General features: G+C 36.1%; 3 protein-coding genes across 19 annotated transcripts in view; 1 reads left to right on the forward strand and 2 right to left on the reverse strand.

Moving 5' to 3' along the window:
- The window catches only part of LOC113656997 (butyrophilin subfamily 2 member A2-like), a 251,138-nt gene that overhangs the window by 130,004 nt on the left and 99,884 nt on the right, over positions 1 to 21,250 (reverse strand). For 4 of the 6 annotated variants that reach the window (XM_047813728.1, XM_047813769.1, XM_047813732.1 and 1 more), the window contains exon 1: positions 1,642 to 1,778. The exons of the other annotated variants lie outside the window; for them this stretch is intronic. In XM_047813728.1, coding sequence (XP_047669684.1) covers positions 1,642 to 1,777 — 136 coding nt within the window. In that variant the 5' untranslated portion in view covers position 1,778. Of the gene's footprint in view, positions 1 to 1,641; positions 1,779 to 21,250 lie in introns of those variants that run through there. 6 annotated transcript variants of the gene reach the window in all.
- LOC113661210 (butyrophilin subfamily 1 member A1-like) overlaps positions 1 to 21,250 on the forward strand; it is a 322,944-nt gene that overhangs the window by 20,617 nt on the left and 281,077 nt on the right. For 7 of the 11 annotated variants that reach the window (XM_047813625.1, XM_047813640.1, XM_047813648.1 and 4 more), the window contains exon 1: positions 17,076 to 17,212. The exons of the other annotated variants lie outside the window; for them this stretch is intronic. In XM_047813625.1, coding sequence (XP_047669581.1) covers positions 17,077 to 17,212 — 136 coding nt within the window. In that variant the 5' untranslated portion in view covers position 17,076. Of the gene's footprint in view, positions 1 to 17,075; positions 17,213 to 21,250 lie in introns of those variants that run through there. 11 annotated transcript variants of the gene reach the window in all.
- LOC125138348 lies at positions 7,267 to 9,975 on the reverse strand. Of its 2 annotated transcripts, none has more exons than XM_047814271.1 (2): positions 9,842 to 9,973; positions 7,267 to 9,516 (listed from the first exon to the last, which is right to left on the reverse strand). In XM_047814271.1, exon 2 carries the CDS (start codon positions 9,325 to 9,327, stop codon positions 8,332 to 8,334), a length of 996 nt encoding a protein of 331 aa, XP_047670227.1. In that variant the 5' UTR covers positions 9,328 to 9,516; positions 9,842 to 9,973; the 3' UTR covers positions 7,267 to 8,331. The 2 variants fall into 2 exon arrangements, 1 of the variants encoding a protein (XP_047670227.1); XR_007140675.1 differs by having other exon boundaries at positions 7,270 to 7,406; positions 9,842 to 9,975.

Below are 21,250 nucleotides of genomic sequence, written 5' to 3' on the forward strand. Positions count from 1 at the left end.
GTGTGCTTTTAAAACATTCCATTTCCTTATCAACAACGTATGCTGTGTGCTGTCAAATTAAGAAGGAAGTAAAGTATTTGGGAATCATTATATCTAAAAATATATAACGGATAAAAATACATGGATAATATAGATAAATGTAAATAAATTTTAAACAGATGGCTGTAGAGACATCTTACAATTTTTGGGAGGATCTTTCTGTCTAAGATGGATAGTTTATCCAGGATCATTTACCCAGCCTTCTCCTTACCATCAACATGTATGATAAAATTAATAAATAGAGTAAAGTTTAAATTAATATGGAAGAATAAGTGTCAAAACATTACAAAAGAGGATCTGATTAAAAACATGGAGATGGGGAATAAGTGCAATTGATTTCAACATGATAAATGGTGTTTAAAATTAAAATGGTTAAAGTCCTTCATCCAAAATAATCATTCTTTTTGGTATTGTGATGATATTTTTACTAAGAAGCTGTTTGTGAAGTTCTGACCTTCTGTGTGCAGGACCAGAAGTTGGTTGTGACTAGAAATTGTTATTACCAGAGATTGTTTGTATAAAATATTAGAGTGTCAGAATGAGCTGGAGACGAGTTGGCTCATAAACAACTCTATGCAGACCTCGGTAAGGGTAAGATTCTCCTGATCAGGAGACAAACAGTCGTTATGCATCTAGCCAATGATTGAGGATGTTTTCCTTCCTTCAGTCTCTGTGTTTGAATCATGTCTATAAAATCACAGTATAATGAATGATCAGGGCCTTTCCTCTCTCATGCTACACGAGGATTGTTGGGTCCTGTTGCGCAACAGAACAAATAAATTGTGAACCTTTTTACTCTTGCCCGTGCCTACCAGTGTGCTATCTTCTTAAAACAGTATATTGTCTGTCTGTAACTAATGGTTAAAGATAAAGTACTCCAAGGTTTTCCCAGTACTTTTGTGATAAAAAATGTACAAATAGACTTGTATTAAATCTTTTACAAGCAGTTTACCCAAAAACCTTATTATTATGTATCCATCTACTCCTCTTCCTACAAAGCCTAAGAAAGTTAAATGAGATTTATCCCAGAAGCAAGTTTTTAAGACTAAAATTCAATCTTGAGGTGAATAATTGTGTATCAATATATTATAAATTGTGTAAAATTGTGAAACTAATATTGAAAGTTTAGACATTTCTTTCTTTCTTTGTGCATTTGTACAACCCTTTTGGAGAGATGTACAGAACTGGTTACAATCCATAGAGATTATACTTCCCCCCCCCTTACAGTGAAACCCTAACCCTTACATTTATTTACGTGCAGATGTTGGAAACGCAAATGCAAAAGGAATTGCGATCACATTTAAGTTTTGTCAGGTTCTGTACACGACACCAGAGGAAGTGAAAGAGCAAATGGTGAATTTCTATTGAGATTAAAATATGGCAGGGTTGTAACTCGAAAGACAGGAAATTCAACTGAAAACAAACTTTGTTTTTCTATTTAAAATGTCACATACATTGTGCCTTCAAGTAAACGGTATCATTTTTAATATTGTTACTCCATACACACAGACACACACACAAACACACACACACACACACACACACACACCCACACACACACACACACACACACACACACAGACACACACTGAGTTTTCATACCTGATTGAGATGTGATAAAGCTAACAAGAATAAGAGTCACACACCAAAGCATTTTCCCTGAAGAGAAAGTGTATCGTAAGACGACGCTAGAAGCTTCTTTGTCTAAGTCAGCACTTTGATTTTCATTTTGTATCATGTGATATCTTTTCAGAAGCTTCCTCTTTGTCTCTTCCTGTAACTTTGATGCACATTGAATTGGTTAAAACTTATTTCTTTAAACATGATTAAAAATGAACCCCAAAGGTTTAAATGTGGTTGAAAAAATCTGTTTGAAAAACTTTATTGTTCAGTACGTAGGAGCTTAATGTCACTTATGGCTGATGGATGACTTATAGATGATATTAAGCAGACATTGTGTAATTGTTCATAACTGTAAATAATATCAAATATACCTATAATTATGGGGAATTTTTTTTATTGTTTATTGTTTTTTTTATTGTTTTTTTATTGTTATATGTGTTATTTCAGTTGTTTAAACTTTTCTGTTTTAACCATCTCATATTGATTTCCTAGTGAATTATCATAAAAACTCTAATATTTAATATTTAGACCAAAATGTAACTTAGTCACAACCATAAACACTATGGAGTGAGCTCCAGTTGCACAGGAAATTAGCAAAAAGTAATGGCAAGATGAATGCAGCATGTTATCTGAAAATACTAGAGAGTTTGCATTCTACAGCAAGACAGCTGTACAAGGAAAGCTCTCGGATGTTCCAAAAGGACAATAATCCAAATCGTGAGGCAGGATTGACAGGTGAAAAAGGTGAAGGTTTTGGACCCCATTACTGTCTCCTGACATCAATATCATTGAGCCAATTTAGGGAGATCTCAATTGTGTAGTTTGTGCATGGCAGCCTAAAAAAATTACAGGAACTGGAGACATTTTGCCAGGAAGAATGGGCAGCTATACCAACTGAGAGAATTAAAGACTTAATGCAGAATTATTACAAAAGACTGCATGCCATCATTGATGCTGAAGGGGGAAAAACACCATATTTACTGTAGTACTAAAAGGTATGCAAGCTGTTGAACAGCGATTATTTACTTATTATCTTTTTTGTTATGTTTTGTTTGATGATTGTGCCATTCTGTTATGCCTTACATATTATCCTGAGCCACACAACCAGCTTTTGCTTGGCCCACATACCGCAATGAATTACGGTCCTAGTGTGGACCAGGTCTGGATTCCAGACAAGGGCCACACATGGGCCATGACTGGCCCAAGTCTCAGCCAAGTTAAATACCCATAACAGGCCCTGAATTGGGCCAGGTCAAAATATGACATAAAAGGGCCATGACAGATCCATATCTCACCCACCTGTATGACCATAGCTGGCCCAATTGTGGTCCTATACACTGGACCAGATGTCAGCCTTAAAAAAAAACAACCAGGCCACTTGATACACACCCCTCCCAAATGAATAGTCACAACAACGACAGTATTCTGAACAAATATTTTATTATATTTAACATCAAAACATTGAAACCTGACATATACACTTGTATAAACAACTCTATAAAATACCACCCCGTCAGTTCTGCATTTACAATAAAAGCAAAAATAAAACAAGAAGTTCTCCGCTATGTTTTTGTTCATGAAATTAAATGTAACACTTGATCATCCCTGTTTCTGGTCAGGAACAAGATTTACTGTACCTATAACAATTGAATATCCATGTTTATGGTTATTAACAAGTTTCACACTATGTATAACACTTGAACGTCCATGTTTCTTGTCAGGAACAAAATTTGCTTGAACTATGACGCTTAAATGTCCATGTTTCCGTTCAGTAACAATATTTACTCAACCTATAACGCTTGAACATACATGTTTATTGTCATTAACAAGTTTCACACTATGTATAACACTTGATCGTCCAGGTTTCTGGTCAGGAACAAGATTTGCTCAACCTATAACACTGATCCATGTTTCTATTCATCAACAAGTTTCACTTCACATAAATAACACTTGAGCATCCACTTTTATAGTCAGTAACAAGTAGTACGCTTCAAATAACTCTGAAACATTAATGATTCTGTCAACAAACAATTTGCACTCTGGACACAGCTTTTGAACATCCATTCCTGAAGTCTGTTAACCAGTCGTACTCTCTCCGCTCACCTTGTTCTTCATTCTCTCTTTTCGGCCACCATCTCTGTCTGGGGCCAGATATAGCCATCTTTTAACTGTGGAATCGATTTCTTTTTCTGTTGCCTCAGATGGAAGACAGTTACGCCTCACAGCCGCTGAAAAACACAAACACACATGGCGTGTAAATAACTTTTGCATCAACAGGTAACGTGGATATTGAATAACATACATTATTACAAGAAAAACTGCACCTAGGACCTCTGGATAAACCGCTGTGTTGTCTTTTCCTGTCTACCTGCCTTCCCGTTTTAATTATTGTTTCTTCCTCCCCGTGTTTATTAAAAGTATGAATGACAGTATATATTGGACATAAATGGCAACTTACCAATCACAACATCTCGTATCTGTCGGTGTAGGAAGCCAGTCTTTCCATTCACTCCTCTCATGTTAACTTTCCTCACCAAGGAGTTTGTAAACAGTCCATGCATGATTCTCCAAACACACTCCCGAACGTCCGTCCCACCTTTAAGAGCCAGTGTGTTTACCTGAAATCATTTATTAATTAGTTTATAAAGTTGTAAATATGGATATTTTCTTACAAAAATAGTTTTTCTTTATTCATTCATTCATTTTCCACCGCTTATCCGAACTTCTCGGGTCACGGGGAGCTCAGGTGTCATCGGGCTTTGAAGCAGGATACACCCTGGACGGAGTGCCAACCCATCGCAGGGCACACACACACTCTCATTCACTCACACACTCACACACTACGGACAATTTTCCAGAGATGCCAATCAACCTACCATGCATGTCTTTGGACCGGGGGAGGAAACCGGAGTACCCGGAGGAAACCCCGGAGGCACGTGGAGAACATGCAAACTCCACACACACAAGGCGGAGGTGGGAATCTAACCCCGACCCTGGAGGTGTGAGGCAAACGTGCTAACCACTAAGCCACCGTGCCCCCCTGTTTTTCTTCAGAAGGCCTTTATTAACACCATAGCGCCATGTGAATTGCTTTTATGACGGATGGATGCACTTTTTTAGTCTATGCTGACTACTCATCACAATTACTGTATAAAGCTTGAAGATACAGGAAATTTTCAAATATAACTCCAAATGTATTCATCTGAAAAGGAGGAATACACTAAGGATTTTTGGGTTAAATATACCTTAAATCTGAAGAGAAAAAAGGCTTATTTGGAAAATAAGAGCTAGCCAAATAAGTCTGAATGTTATAAAATGAAATGCCCACATACCAATTGCTTATGGAGGTCAGGAGTACTCTGCAGATTGTCCTCCATGTTCTGAAGAGAACTGAGATCTTTGAGTGGTAATAAATTTCGATCCAGGCCTATCTCTGTCTCCGGACTTGATTGCATACACTGGAGGGTCTTAAAGATAATTCGCAATTGGTCCATCAGCATTTCCTGTTTTGTTAATATATTACAAAGAAGGACTAAAAGGAAAAAAAGAGAGAGACGGACAGTAGTTTTTTGTTGTCCAAATTTTACTGTATACTTGCCACACACCCAACCTAACATTATAGTAAACAAATTCAGAAACCTATGAGAAAAATGCATTGCAATTATTTACCAAAATGCCATTGGTGTTGACATATTATTTAATAATTATAAAAACAACATTACACGTGCATTCACATGGGACACAGCAAGCATTGGGATCACTATATAGCTGATACTTTTATAGAGGAAGGGTTTTGTGCAGATCAGGCTGTGATTACATCATGTTCTCTGGTCACACTTTGCCAAGGCTGTGATTACCAAGGTCACATTTGGTTACTGAAAACATAACAGACTGTGTGTTTATGTTATTAATCATTTCATGGGAACATGACTAGCATAGTTTTTCTTTATAGAAATTGTACAAAGAATATGCAGTGTTTTTCCTTATGTGATCAAGCTTGAGCTTAGTAGAACATTACACAACACTTCTTCCTACATTACTCATCACATCCTGTCACATGATGTGCACAAAACCCTTCCTCTTTAAAACCAGCGGCTATGCAGTGATCCCACTGTTTGCTGTGTCCCAAATAAATGCACATGTAATGTTGTTTTTATTCTTTATACTCATTTTACTCAGGTGATGTGTAGATTGTCAGAGAGAGAAAATAGCAAAGTTGTGATGTTCAAGAGGCAATTCAAAAATTGGATAAAGAACATATGGATGGCCCTGTACCAGAGTGCTTCTCGCAACAAGCTCGTCAATTTTAAAATCACTGGCAATGTGAATCAACCAAAATCAGATGATCCTGAAGCTAATCCCATAATCAGTGCATTCTCTGTGTGAAAAATGATAAACACTAATATACTCACAAATTTGGTGACTGGATGTTTGCTGGATGTCCCTGGTGTGACCTTGAAGGTTCAGAGTGCCTTTTTTTATGGATCTCCTTAATTTTGTGGGCTGTTTTTCTGACCTCAACGTCAGCATGCCTTGAAAGGGTCTCAGTGCTTGATTTACCTGATGTACAGCTTTCAGAGCGAACATGCCAGCCGGAGGATAACATAGTAGTGCTGGTCTGAGGACTTGAGTGGATCTCAGGAGTGCTGTGACCATCTGCATACAAGTCAGGACTGTAGTAGCAACTTGGGCGAAGGTTGTGACTCATTTGGCTGTGTGGACGAAAGTGAGGACTGCTTCGGCCATGTGGGCTAAACGTCAGGACTGCCTTGACCATGTGAATGAAGGTCAGGACTGCTTTGGCCACTTAGGTGGAGGTTGTCTACTACAGGAGAAATCTGTTCCCTAGTGATCACTGGAGCATTAGGTAAGGCATACCTCCTGCAAAGTACAAAATATCTTAGTCCTTTAACAGTGGTGATAAAATGCACTGTAATTTAAAAAGGCTGATGCTTCTTACCTTTTTCTTGACTTTGTTCCTTTAATGCGTTTCATCTCATCATTAGGGAGGTCAGGAGAACTGTGGCAGAGCTTCGGGAAGCTTGGCTTTCCTGGGTCTAATTTGTGTTGTCTAGCGATTTTTGGAGCATCAGGTATGGAATACCTTCTGCTTATAAGTACAAAATGTCAGTCATTTATCTGCTGTGGTCAAATAAATTAGCATTATAAAAAGCAGATGCTTCTTACCCTTTTTTTGACTTTGGTTCTTTCTTTTGTCCTTCCACCTCACTATCATCATCTTCTCCAGGGAAAAGAATGTTCTTGGGTCTAACGACACATTTATCAATTTCAAAATATACTTTTATTTTTAGTGCAAAACACTAATATAAACAAAGAAACCAAAACCCTACTTTCTTTTTCTTTGAAATGTAATGGGTGAGTTCCCTCCATCGGTCTGATCAATGTCTGTGTGATCAACAGCTAAAGGTAGTTTACATCTTGCTTCCTTGTAGTCAACTGGAAAAGTAGAATCACAAAAAGAAAAAATGTAAAAAGTAAAGCAGTGATTTTAAATTAAATTACTATTAATTCATTTAAAGGAAGTGGTGGCAAAACATAACTCACATGATGTGAAAATAATTCTGGCCTTATGGGGCTTCCAATCATCTCCTGGACTCTCTTGCGATTTTACAGCTTTTGTTATATCACTTATTTGGAGGCCACATGTACTCTCCATTTTTAATCCAGACTGAAGGCACAACTTCAACCTCATTTGTCTTGTCAAAGACAACAATGTGAAACATCTAAAGAGACAAAGAATTGTATTCCTCAGCCGAATTTTATACAAAAGCAACTTAAGAGTTATTTCTCTTGATGCAGGAGTGGAACAACAACAAATCTGTTTCGGAATGGCAATCTCACATACTTCTGAAGTGTCTTTCCTGTCATGAAACACCGAACATTTGTGGAGAGGTTGGAAACCACATAAATTCCCAACTCCTTTGAATCAATAGGATATTTAAAGAAGTGATCCACTTGTTTATATTCATTGCCCACAAGGTATACTGCACCTTCATCCTCAACAATGTTTTGGACTAAAACCAACTGATTGTCGATTTTGACACAAGAATCTCTCTCATTGAGCTTCACAACTATATCATCAATCGCAAGAACTTTAAATTGACGAGCTTGTTGCGAGAAGCACTCAGGTACTGGCCCTTCTGTATGTTCTTTATCCAATTTTTGAATTGCCTCTTGAACATCACAGCTGTACTTGCTATTTTCTATCTCTGACAATCTACGCATAACCTGAGTTAAAGGATTGCAAGGCCCTCGAACCAGTTTTTTGAGTTTTCCTAAGAAATTTTCAAAGGGGACTCCTGATATAAGATCCAGATTGCCATGGATTTTGACATCTTCGCTGAGGTGCACAAGGCCATGAATATTGTAAACCAAAAACTCTTCACCATAAAGCTGGCCAAAGTGTTCAACAAAAGAAAGCAACAGAGTATTTGCAAGGTCATTCATCTTCATGCAAAATTTTGGACTTGCCAAAATGTACACAGCTACAGACAAAAGCATGAAGTTGTCATAGATTTGATGCTGTAGAACATCATTCAGCACAACTGGACCAGTGTACAACAAGAATTGGCGTAGCTCTGTTGCTTTCCACCTACATCGATCTGCTAGTGCCTGAGGCCTTCGAGCAAACTCGCGTGGAATGTAGTTTCACAAGGCAATAAGTCTATCTGACACCATGGAAGCTTGAATGGATGATATGCGACAGTGCAAGGGACCAGTGGTGCTGATCCACAAGTCTAAGAGACGGCGCATTACACCCAGACAAACCAGGTGCATGTAATCATGTGGGAAACAAGTGACCGCGTCAATGCCAATGTCTGTAAGAGGTGAGTGTTGGATGTGGTGTTCTTCATCAGTTGCTTGCCTAAAACTCTTATCGGTTCTGCGCTTTGCATTCAACTCAGGAAATGTCATTCGATTTGATTTCCAAACACCTGTTTGGTGACACTTCTCACATCCAAGATATGCAGTGTGTGACTTCACACCTCGGATGAAGGCTCGGGCAGGGGCATCGCACACAACAGAAACAACATGCAAAAAGAAAGTTTTCTTCCGGAACAGAAACCCTTCTCTCAACATTTTCAGCTCCTGAACCAGATCATGAAGATATTCAGCCAAAGAATTTGGCTTTGAAGTACCACAAAAGAGTCCAATCAACACAGGTGCCTTAGTGTGACCTTGCAGCAAACCAAGAATCGGCCAAAACTGTGTACTATTACTCTTAAAGAGTGGTAGTCCATCAAAATTCAACTGTAATTTGAAGACATGTTTGTCTGGCACAGTATGCCAAACTTTATCAAGGATTTTCCAAACAGAATTTAGATTTCCACAATAATGGAACACACCACCAGCTATACTGCTAATGCTGTAGCGTGTTTTTGTTTTCAGCAACGTTCTTCCATCCTTAGGCAGAGAGGAATGATGGACTTTGAGAATGGTAAGAAGTGCTGACAAAGCAATTTGTGAAATTCCAAATTCAATTGCCCAATCTTCTAGTGAACTCTGCAAGTCACTCTCTCTCTGACTACAAGGTTCTCCAAGATCAGAGTGGTCCTCACCAGAAGCTGCAGTCTCTTCGTTTATTTCCTTATCAACATCCAACTCAATATTCTGGTGGTCACCTTCTTCATCACTAATTTCCATCTCTGATTTTCCTGAATCATCAACACAAACACTTAACTCCAAATTGTCCTCCACATCCCCTTCCCTATGTTGCTCATTGTCAATCAATTCACTGACTAATCTTAGTGCCCTCCTTCTGGAATTGCTCCTATCATTGTACTTCCAAACCTTTACATACTGTGTCTTTACTGAAGCCTTTCGTTTTTCGTCCTAAAAAAAAAAAGATTATTAAAAAGTTTTAATAAACTATAATGAAAATGAAATACCAGAAAAAGAGAAGCTTTTTTCAGCCTCTTCTGAAAAAGCAAAAAAGCTTGATGATTAATTAAAACCACTAATTAAAAACCTAATTAAACTAATTAAAACCACATTTGATTTCTGTGATTTTAACTGTTTGATGTAATACCTAATGAAATACTGTTTATACATGCAATCATGGCTGCACGTGAATGCATCAATTGATCCTTGTGACCGTGGCTAAATTTAAGAATAATATAATATTTGTTTATTGATGCATATGTATGTTCTCACTTACCAACTCTGCTGGCTTTCCCGGGTTTAGTGCGAGTGGCTGTTTCCGAGCAAGACTGCGTCCGCCCACTTTTTCAACAGACAGTTCCTGGAGTCTTTTATTCACTTTTCCCAGTTGGAGATTTGATCATTTTTGATAGAAACTTGAAATAAAACATGTGAAATATTCGATCTGAACAAAATAAAATATTCGGAAATTTGTCATAAAGGCAATACGAGACTATTTGTGTCACAGCTATCTGGGTAAATAAAACTGCAATCCCATGAAGCATGGCAAATTATAATTGCGCCTTTTGACCAACTTTGCTCTGATAGGTCAATTTCGCATTTCCAGGTTTTAAAAATCATGATTGGTGCAGCTGGGTAAAAGTTATTCCGGTAAAAAAAAAAAAAAAAATCGACCTATTTATTGTTTTATTAAAGTCTACACCTACCCCAACCCTTCACAGTATTTCTTTTTTTTGCTGAAAACAAGAACATACAAATCAGTACAAAATATCAACAGTGGTGATACTTGAAAGACAACAGCAAACATACAACAGTAAAAAAAATAAACAATACAAAATAAATCAATAAATAAAATAAATCAAAAAAGGGCCATTGTTTTACATAAAATTCCTTACACAAAAACTTTTAGTACAGTAGAAATTTTAACAGTTGCTTTATCAGTAGATATTGAAATCAAATTAATGTTCTATATCTCTTAAAAAGACCACAAAGCTTTGCTTAAGAAAATAATTAAATTTATAACAAAACAAAGTTTTTTTTTGGGGCCTGAGTCAAAATAGCCAAACATTTCTCAATTGTAATGCAAATTCTGGCAAAATCTTCAATTTAACAAAAATACCAATATCATACCAAAATTCCTGAGTGTAATGACATGACCAAAATAAATATTTCACCTTTACTATTATTATACAGTGTGACAAAAATTACGGTATACTGATGTGCGCATGCCCAGTTTTAGGTTTAGCTAAGGATTAAATATAATGAAAATGTTTAGACTGTCTTAATTGGTGGTTATTGGTCTACAAGTTTAAATTAATCGCAAAAACCTTATCAACTGAAATCAAACAATTACAGTTGGTTTTCATAATTCAGAAATATAAGTCTTTATTGTTACCTGCATTAACTTGAAGGCATTAGACACCGAAAGATGGAAATATCTTTGTGAATGAAAACATTGGGATTTTACTCAAGGGTATTTGAAATGGATTTTAAATATGGGTTAAGATCGGCCATACGTATGTGGCCCACATATGTATACTTGACATCTGGGCCGAATACTACCGGGCCATGTTTGGCCCACATGCTGTGTGCCAGTGCCGGACGAATGCCAGCTGTGCCAGATGAATGCCAAATCTGGGCCAGATTCGTTTGCTGACTGGGTATAAACAATAAAATACATTTGTTTTGCCTTCTCACTTATGTTTTATTTATAAAATAGTACACATCTTGCAAATTCTCCCAAGGTATGCCAACTGCAATAGTACAACTGTATGTTGTTATTACTTGCTGTATCTTTCGTACATCAATTATTACTGTGTTATAAAATAAAATATATACTTACAAATTGTTCAATTGATGCCTTTAACAAAATAATTTGATAAAATGATTGCGAATCATCTTTAATGATTATTACACAAGTCCTTTAAACTTGAGAAATAACTTAAAAATGTATAATGTAATCTTGAATACACAGTGAAGTCCAAAAGTCTAAGAATTATAAAGTTTAATAATATTCATGTATAAATATTTATGTATATATAGTGGTGGCAGAGCAAAGTGGCATTCACCCTCTTCCTGAGAAACAGGCTCAGCAGAGAGAGGTAAGTAAACCCCATAGAGGATCTAATGCACTGTCTCCTCTTTTCTTTATCATTACAAATCCCTCATGCTACAGGAAGCATCACCACCCTCACAAGTCGCTCAGGTTTGCAGACTCCCTCTTGTTACTTTCTCCGCTTCAGTGATTCCTGGCAGCAGCGTAACAACTCGTCAATTCATGTTAGTGCAAAAAATGAGACGGACAAAATGACTGATTCATCTTGTTCTTTTACTCGTTATCGTGTGGTCAGGGTTTACAGTGAAAAACAGCTCCCGGGTGGACTGACTTGACTTGAGTGAACTTTAAACAAAGCAGAGTACAAACTTTCCCCCTGATTTCACCTACACAGTATGAAATAAAAACACTGTCAATAATAATCGTACGTAATTCAAAGCATTTGTGTGTAAATTTTAATTTTGCGGAGTTGGATCCCAAAATTTACGGCCACGACAGTTTACAGATACGAGATTTTGTGTGTTTGTTCAAATACAACTCCAAAATGTACGACTATGACAGTTTACACACAACGCTTGTCTTCACAACACCTCTTTTTCACACGAAAACGCTCTGCTGCGAAACAACTGTCAAAAATACGTCATCACGTTCACAGGCATTACTATCCGAGGGAAGATGAATCGATTCCACGAAATGTGCATGCGCCCCGCCCTCTTTTAAACCACTGGCGCCGAAATGGCGGATCAGCAGCCAAGCGCTCACTCATCGTCTCGGATAAGTTGTTTTTTCCTTCCAAATTCGGACATGTTTAAGGGTTAGTTATCACTAATAACAGAGAGGAGTAATATTACAGAGACAGGTTAACTATAGTAAGTAAGATTAGCTCTCAGAGTAAGGTTACATTAGGTGCTTAAAGAATACAGCTGTTTAGGAGGTCATCACTGCAGTCGACAATAGTTATAAATTTAAGTCAGCTGATGTAAACAATGTATAGGGTATATAACTCAATGTAAATAAATATTTATATAGATAGAAATAAATATATATTAAAAACTTATTTTTTATATAAATAAAATCCTATAATCCTATCTGATGGCGTGTGTACATATGGATGGTATATTGGTGATCTCCCATGGTACACTGGCATCAGTCCATGTTCTAACACATCTACATCTGTTTTTGTTCCAATGCTTTTGGATGGGACAATAGGTTACAATTTTTAAGTTTGTGCACTTTATACTGATTATTTTTAGAGGGAACATATTTTATGGACACAGCTAAAAGTCACTGTTTGTGCTTAAACTACTATATTTCATTGACTTTGTTTCAAAAGCTGAGGTCTGAACAACTAAATGCAAGCTAACATTTATCAATGTTTTGTATTGCGCTTTAAAAAAGAAGGTGCGGTATTTGGACGTGCCAACATTTCCTAGGATCTATATCAAACATATGCATGATAGCTTCAGCCCATCCTCCTCCAAGTGTGTGATAGTTATACTGATAAACTCCAGATACATATAGAGTCCAGTTTTTAGCTTAGACAAGACTTTATATCAAAAATACACTGCAAACGCCATCCTCCCCATCTTCCTCCATGTAAGGGCTGCTGATGTTCAAGTGACTGATTAAACCTATAGGGGACATAAAATATAATCAATAAATGTATTACTTTGTCAGAATGAGTAGGAAACGCATGTCATCTGATTCATCATTCCTGCTTATGTCTATTACAAGTACAAGAATGATCACGGTCACCAACCACATACAATGGCCCAAGCTTTTGCATTTTATAGTGATGATTGTGGTTGTGGTGTGTGATTTTTCACAGAACCTGATAGAATGTGGTCGTGGTTGCCAGGGTAGTGTGTTGAGCATCACTGTACCTAAAGAACAAAATAACTTGACTTCAGATACTGAGAGCTGGCTAATTTATTCTCATCCAACTGACAAAACGAAGAGAAAGGATCTTGGGGTTTATATGAATAAATCTCGTCTTAGTGGCTCTGGTTGGAGTAAACCATGGATCATTTATCATGGCCCCAGTGGATATTCAGATCTGACTCCATGTGAGGAACCTGATCGCTTTGCTTGCCTCATGGAGTGTGGAAAGAAGAGTGAACTTGAAGAAATAGCCTTTGTGGAGTTTTCCCTCAGTGATATCCTAAACAGTCAGTAGCTATATTTACATGAATGGTATTATTCTAAATGCTAAATAAGAAGCACCTAAATCAGAATAAAATTACTATCTTGGTTAAATTGTGTAGCACTTATAACAATAGATAAAACAAAAAGCTTTACAGAAATTCTGATAACGATGTCCATACCTAATGAGTAAGCTACAGGTGATACTGAACTTTTTGCAATGAAATTGCAATGTTTTTTAAACCAGTTTGAGATGATGTTTGCTTGATGTGAGCATATTTTTAATTTACACCTGTACAGATTCATGCAATTATTTAATCAGTCAGTCAGTCAGTCAGTTAGCTGAAGTACAATGCATAAAATCATGCAGCTTCAGGTACTGTAGTGTAATGTAAAGTTTACATCAACCATTAGAATAAGAATGAAAAGTTTGTGGATTTTGACTGTTGAATAATTGCTGGTGCCAGGGGTTTTCTGGGGTTTTTCCACACATACCATTCTGTGGAGTTTATTTAGACTTGTGCGACAAAGAAAAAACATCCAGTCAGCAGGAATTCTGCAAATGGAAACCTCAGAGTATCTCTATTTCTGCTGAGGCAAACAGATGGCAGGGTCAGAATCTGCACCAACAGTATGAAACCATGGCTGTAGCCTGCTTTGTGTCAACAGTCCAGGATGATGGAGGTGGTGTTTTCTTGCCACACTTTGGGCCTGTTCAAACAAATGAATCATCACTTAAATTTCACAGACTGTTGAGTATTGAGTACTGTTACTGACTTTTGTGTGCGCCACAATTTACCCATATGTCCTATCTGACTACATCCAGCATGACAATGGACCATGTCACATAGTAAATGCCATTTCAAACTGGCTTCATGAACACGACAATGAGATCAGTGCTTTTCAGTGGCTTTCTAATTCACCAGAATGTAATCTATTAGAACAAGTGTGGCATGTAGAACAGGAGATTTGCATGAAGGTGCACCTGAAAAATCATGTCAACATGGACCCGAATCTCAAAGGAAGGTTTCCATCATCTTGTGCCATAAACATTACTATTTTTATATTTCTTATCATATTATGATGCTTCTGATGTATATTGTAAAAGTGATGTGCCACTGTGATCTTGTGATTGTAATTATATTAATAAATATAAATAACAGTAGTATTATGTTTTACGAGAGCATCTTCTATCTTATAATTAAGGGAGTGCTATGGTTGCATTTCAGTATATTTTTCCACTATATTACTTATTCGCGATTTATTATATTCCAAATGGCAGAACTACGATTACATAATGGCTCATGGAGACATGTCAATGTGAAATCTTTTAAATTAATTTTGAGTGATTTTTTTAAATAAATCTTTTTCTTTTATTTGGTAGTTGTGTACCTGATTATGCATTCATTTTTAAATAAATCCCACAATATTTATATCACCCTGGTTTCTGATTTACTGTGCAAATATACAACTGATTTTGAGAATGATATTATATTTTAATTTAAGGAATAGAGCATTTGTGAAAAAGAAAAAAATTTGAAATAGTTAAACAATCACATGTTGGCAATCAGCAAATGGATTATAGTAAGCATGAACACAGAAAATAGGAAAACTAAGATAAAAGCACCAGAGTTAAAAATGAAATAAGTTATGGAGAAACAAGAAATGGCTTAACGAGAAATGAGCAACGGCTAAATGATAAGCCATGGACATTGGCTTATATAAAATAAAAAAAATACATCCGTACGTGTATGAATAAACGGATAACGGCAAAAAAAATTAAACACGACTGGTTAACAGACTTCAGAAATGGATGTTCAAAAGCTATGTCCAGAGTGCAAATTGTTTGTTGACAGAATCATTAATGTTACAGAGTTATTTGAAGTGTACCACTTGTTACTGACTATAAAAGTGGATGCTCAAGTGTTATTTATGTGAAGTGAAACTTGTTGATGACTAGAAACATGGATCAGTGTTATAGGTTGAGCAAATCTTGTTCCTGACCAGAAACCTGGACATTTAAGCGTCATAGTTCGAGCAAATTTTGTTCCTGACCAGAAACATGGACGTTCAAGTGTTATAGGTTGAGTAAATATTGTTACTGAACGGAAACATGGACATTTAAGCGTCATAGTTCAAGCAAATTTTGTTCCTGACAAGAAACATGGACGTTCAAGTGTTATACATAGTGTGAAACTTGTTAATAACCATAAACATGGATATTCAATTGTTATAGGTACAGTAAATCTTGTTCCTGACCAGAAAAAGGGATGATCAAGTGTTACATTTAATTTCGTGAACAAAAACTTTGCGGAGAACTTTTTTTTTTAATCAGATCCTCTTTAATATGTAAGGCATAACAGAATGGCACAATCATCAAACAAAACATAACAAAAAAGATAATAAGTAAATAATCGCTGTTCAACAGCTTGCATACCTTTTAGTACTACAGTAAATATGGTGTTTTTCCCCCTTCAGCATCAATGATGGCATGCAGTCTTTTGTAATAATTCTGCATTAAGTCTTTAATTCTCTCAGTTGGTATAGCTGCCCATTCTTCCTGGCAAAATGTCTCGTTCCTGTAATTTTTTTAGGCTGCAATGCACAAACTACACAATTGAGATCTCCCTAAATTGGCTCAATGATATTGATGTCAGGAGACAGTAATGGGGTCCAAAACCTTCACCTTTTTCACCTGTCAATCCTGCCTCACGATTTGGATTATTGTCATTTTGGAACATCCGAGAGCTTTCCTTGTACAGCTGTCTTGCTGTAGAATGCAAACTCTCTAGTATTTTCAGATAACATGCTGCATTCATCTTGCCATTACTTTTTGCTAATTTCCTGTGCAACTGGAGCTCACTCCATAGTGTTTATGGTTGTGACTAAGTTACATTTTGGTCTAAATATTAAATATTAGAGTTTTTATGATAATTCACTAGGAAATCAATATGAGATGGTTAAAACAGAAAAGTTTAAACAACTGAAATAACACATATAACAATAAAAAAACAATAAAAAAAACAATAAACAATAAAAAAATTCCCCATAATTATAGGTTTATTTGATATTATTTACAGTTATGAACAATTACACAATGTCTGCTTAATATCATCTATAAGTCATCCATCAGCCATAAGTGACATTAAGCTCCTACGTACTGAACAATAAAGTTTTTCAAACAGATTTTTTCAACCACATTTAAACCTTTGGGGTTCATTTTTAATCATGTTTAAAGAAATAAGTTTTAACCAATTCAATGTGCATCAACGTTACAGGAAGAGACAAAGAGGAAGCTTCTGAAAAGATATCACATGATACAAAATGAAAATCAAAGTGCTGACTTAGACAAAGAAGCTTCTAGCGTCGTCTTACGATACACTTTCTCTTCAGGGAAAATGCTTTGGTGTGTGACTCTTATTCTTGTTAGCTTTATCACATCTCAATCAGGTATGAAAACTCAGTGTGTATCTGTGTGTGTGTGTGTGTGTGTGTGTGTGTGTGTGTGGGTGTGTGTGTGTGTGTGTGTGTGTGTGTTTGTGTGTGTGTCTGTGTGTATGGAGTAACAATATTAAAAATGATACCGTTTACTTGAAGGCACAATGTATGTGACATTTTAAATAGAAAAACAAAGTTTGTTTTCAGTTGAATTTCCTGTCTTTCGAGTTACAACCCTGCCATATTTTAATCTCAATAGAAATTCCCCATTTGCTCTTTCACTTCCTCTGGTGTCGTGTACAGAACCTGACAAAACTTAAATGTGATCGCAATTCCTTTTGCATTTGCGTTTCCAACATCTGCAGGTAAATGAATGTAAGGGTTAGGGTTTCACTGTAAGGGGTGGAAGTATAATCTCTATGGATTGTAACCAGTTCTGTACATCTCTCCAAAAGGGTTGTACAAATGCACAAAGAAAGAAAGAAATGTCTAAACTTTCAATATTAGTTTCACAATTTTACACAATTTATAATATATTAATACACAATTATTCACCTCAAGATTGAATTTTAGTCTTAAAAACTTGTTTCTGGGATAATCTTTCTAAGTCTTTGTAGGAAGAGGAGTAGATGGATACATTATAATAGGGTTTGGGTAAACTGCTTGTAAAAGATTTAATACAAGTCTATTTGTACATTTTTTATCACAAAAGTACTGGGAAAACCTTGGAGTACTTTATCTTTAACCATTAGTTACAGACAGACAATATACTGTTTTAAGAAGATAGCACACTGGTAGGCACAGGCAAGAGTAAAAAGGTTCACAATTTATTTGTTCTGTTGCGCAACAGGACCCAACAATCCTCGTGTAGCATGAGAGAGGAAAGGCCCTGATCATTCATTATACTGTGATTTTATAGACATGATTCAAACACAGAGACTGAAGGAAGGAAAACATCCTCAATCATTGGCTAGATGCATAACGACTGTTTGTCTCCTGATCAGGAGAATCTTACCCTTACCGAGGTCTGCATAGAGTTGTTTATGAGCCAACTCGTCTCCAGCTCATTCTGACACTCTAATATTTTATACAAACAATCTCTGGTAATAACAATTTCTAGTCACAACCAACTTCTGGTCCTGCACACAGAAGGTCAGAACTTCACAAACAGCTTCTAAGTAAAAATGATTGTTTTGGATGAAGGACTTTAACCATTCTAATTTTAAACACCATTTATCATGTTGAAATCAATTGCATTTATTCCCCATTTCCATGTTTTTAATCAGATCCTCTTTTGTAATGTTTTGACACTTATTCTTCCATATTAATTTAAAATTTACTCTATTTATTAATTTTATCATACATGTTGATGGTAAGGAGAAGGCTGGGTAAATGATCCTGGATAAACTATCCATCTTAGACAGAAAGATCCTCCCAAAAATTGTAAGATGTGTCTACAGCCATCTGTTTAAAATTTATTTACATTTATCTATATTATCCATGTATTTTTATACGTTATATATTTTTAGATATAATGATTCCCAAATACTTTACTTCCTTCTTAATTTGACAGCACACAGCATACGTTGTTGATAAGGAAATGGAATGTTTTAAAAGAACATGTGCTATCAAGTTTTTATTTATTGTCTTTTGCGTATTGCATTTTTTGTACTTTTTGTATTGTCTTGTAACTTTATGTCTGCACTGTCTTTTGTCCTGCACTGTCTTTTGTCCTGCACTGTTTTTTGTCCTGCACTGTCTTGTTTGTCTTGTCCTGCACTGTTTGCACCAGGTTGCACAGCTGCACTTTATGTGGCTAAGACTACTTACATGTCCTTAGCCCTGTCTTTGTTTTATGTAGCACATGATCCTGGAGAAACGTTGTCTCATGTCACTGTGTACTGCAACAGCTATATATGGTTGTAATGACAATAAAAGCTTCTTGACTTGACTTGACTTGACTTGACTTGACTTGACTTGACTTGACCTGTATAATTATTCTCCATCCCATTTCTGAAGTGATAATACAAGCATCATGTGTAAATGCTTTGTTGTTGTAAAGAACATGAAACCTGCACAACACCAGGTTTATTCATACATATTTTCTTCTCTTTTATAAATTTTATATTAACAACAAAGCACAGATTATTTAGGTATCTTGCTAACGATAAAGGAATTGTCTTGCTTATATACATAAATAAATATGACTAAAACATCAAGCAATAACAATAAAATAGTTTAAGTAAGTTTAACCTGTTCATATAAAGTGCATGTGTGCAAACATGTTCAAACAGTGCAAGCCAAAAACAGTGCAAGACAAAAACAGTGCAAGACAAAAACAGTGCAAGACAAAACAGTGCAAGACAAAAACAGTGCAAGACAAAAACAGTGCAAGACATGAGACAGTGCAAGTCAAAAACAGTGCAAGACAAAACAGTGCAAGTCAAAAAAAGTGCAAGACAAAACAGTGCAAGACAAAAACAGTGCAAGACATGAGACAGTGCAAACAGACAATACAACACACTTCCTATGGGGGAAATTCTTACTTACAATAATTCCTATAGCACATGAAGACAGCAGAACTACTTTGCAGAGCATTTTATTTATTTTACTTCAGTTCTAACAGTTTATTTTAGTATATCAGTCTTAGTCTTACTGCGTTTATGTAAGTTGTTCTTAATGCAAATTCATAATGTTAAAGTAATATAAATACAGGTTACCCTACAACCTCTATTTCCTCTTCCTGTGTCCTTTTTTATCCCATGTGGCACCATCAACCACGTAACAGTTCAAGTTACAGTCACATTTTCCCCATTCACATGTTTTATTTGATTTATAATTCGTTGTAAACTATTGTAAACAAAATGTATTTTACTAAATTAATTTGTTGATTTATATCTATTTTACATCAGAATATCATTCATCCACCAGAACTGTGTGACTCTGATACGTGACTGTTGGAAACTATTAACATGTATTTAACTTTAATGTTTGCCACGAATGACCTGTATTTCTTTATTGTGCCCTTAAATGTTTTTTGTAATACATAAATTATTATATATATTTTTTTTCTGACAAAAACAAGTGTTTTTCTGTAAAAATATGTAAAAGCTTGCTTCTATATTTAAAATTAATGTATACAATTAAATAAAGTCAGTCATGTTAAATGCACAGAATATAGTGATATATTGTATTTGCTCTTTATTTTCACCACAATACAGAGAGTTTACAGGTTATTGGTCCAGAAAAGCCTCTTGTTGCTGTAGCTGGTGAAGATCTGGTTCTGCCCTGTTTTATCAAACCCAACACCAGTGCTGTGGACATGACAGTAGAGTGGTTCAAACTCGATGTAAAGGACTCATTAGTGCATCTCTATAGGGATCATGAAGACAGAAATGAAGATCAGGCTCAGTCCTATAGAGGAAGAACATCACTGTATAAAGAGGAGCTACAGAAAGGCAACACTTCACTCAAACTGTCAGCTCTCAGAGTCTCTGATGAAGGAGAATATAAGTGTCTTGTTCAGGACAAATCCTTGTACGATGACATCACTGTGAAGGTCATTGTAGAGGGTAAGATCATTTTCTGTGATGAAGGTTTCCTGGCACTGATGCTACATCTGTCTATGTCAAAAAAAGGCTCATAAATGAAGACACCAGCGAGGTATTTATGAATGCCATATCAATGTTGCCAGACATATCGGCAGACTCTGTTGAAAATTTTAACTTAAAATTTAAAGATGTTATTGATGGTATAGCTCCAGTAAAGGTCAGGATGATCACTGGCAGACGTAAAGCACCTTGGAGAAACACAACAGCGGTACAGAGCATGAAAAGAACATGCAGAAAAGCTGAATGTATGTGGCGGAAAACAAAACTTGAAGTACATTATAGCATCTATAAGGACAATCTTCGTGCTTTCAATGTAGAACTAGGCACAGCTAGACAGATCTTCTTCTCAAACATTATAAACAACAACATAAACAACATTCACACTCTTTTTGCTACTGTAGAGACACTAACAAACCCCCCAAATCAAGCTTCTAGTGAA

The sequence above is a fragment of the Tachysurus fulvidraco genome, chromosome 1, assembly GCF_022655615.1.
Source record: "Tachysurus fulvidraco isolate hzauxx_2018 chromosome 1, HZAU_PFXX_2.0, whole genome shotgun sequence".
NCBI classification, from domain to species: domain Eukaryota; kingdom Metazoa; phylum Chordata; class Actinopteri; order Siluriformes; family Bagridae; genus Tachysurus; species Tachysurus fulvidraco.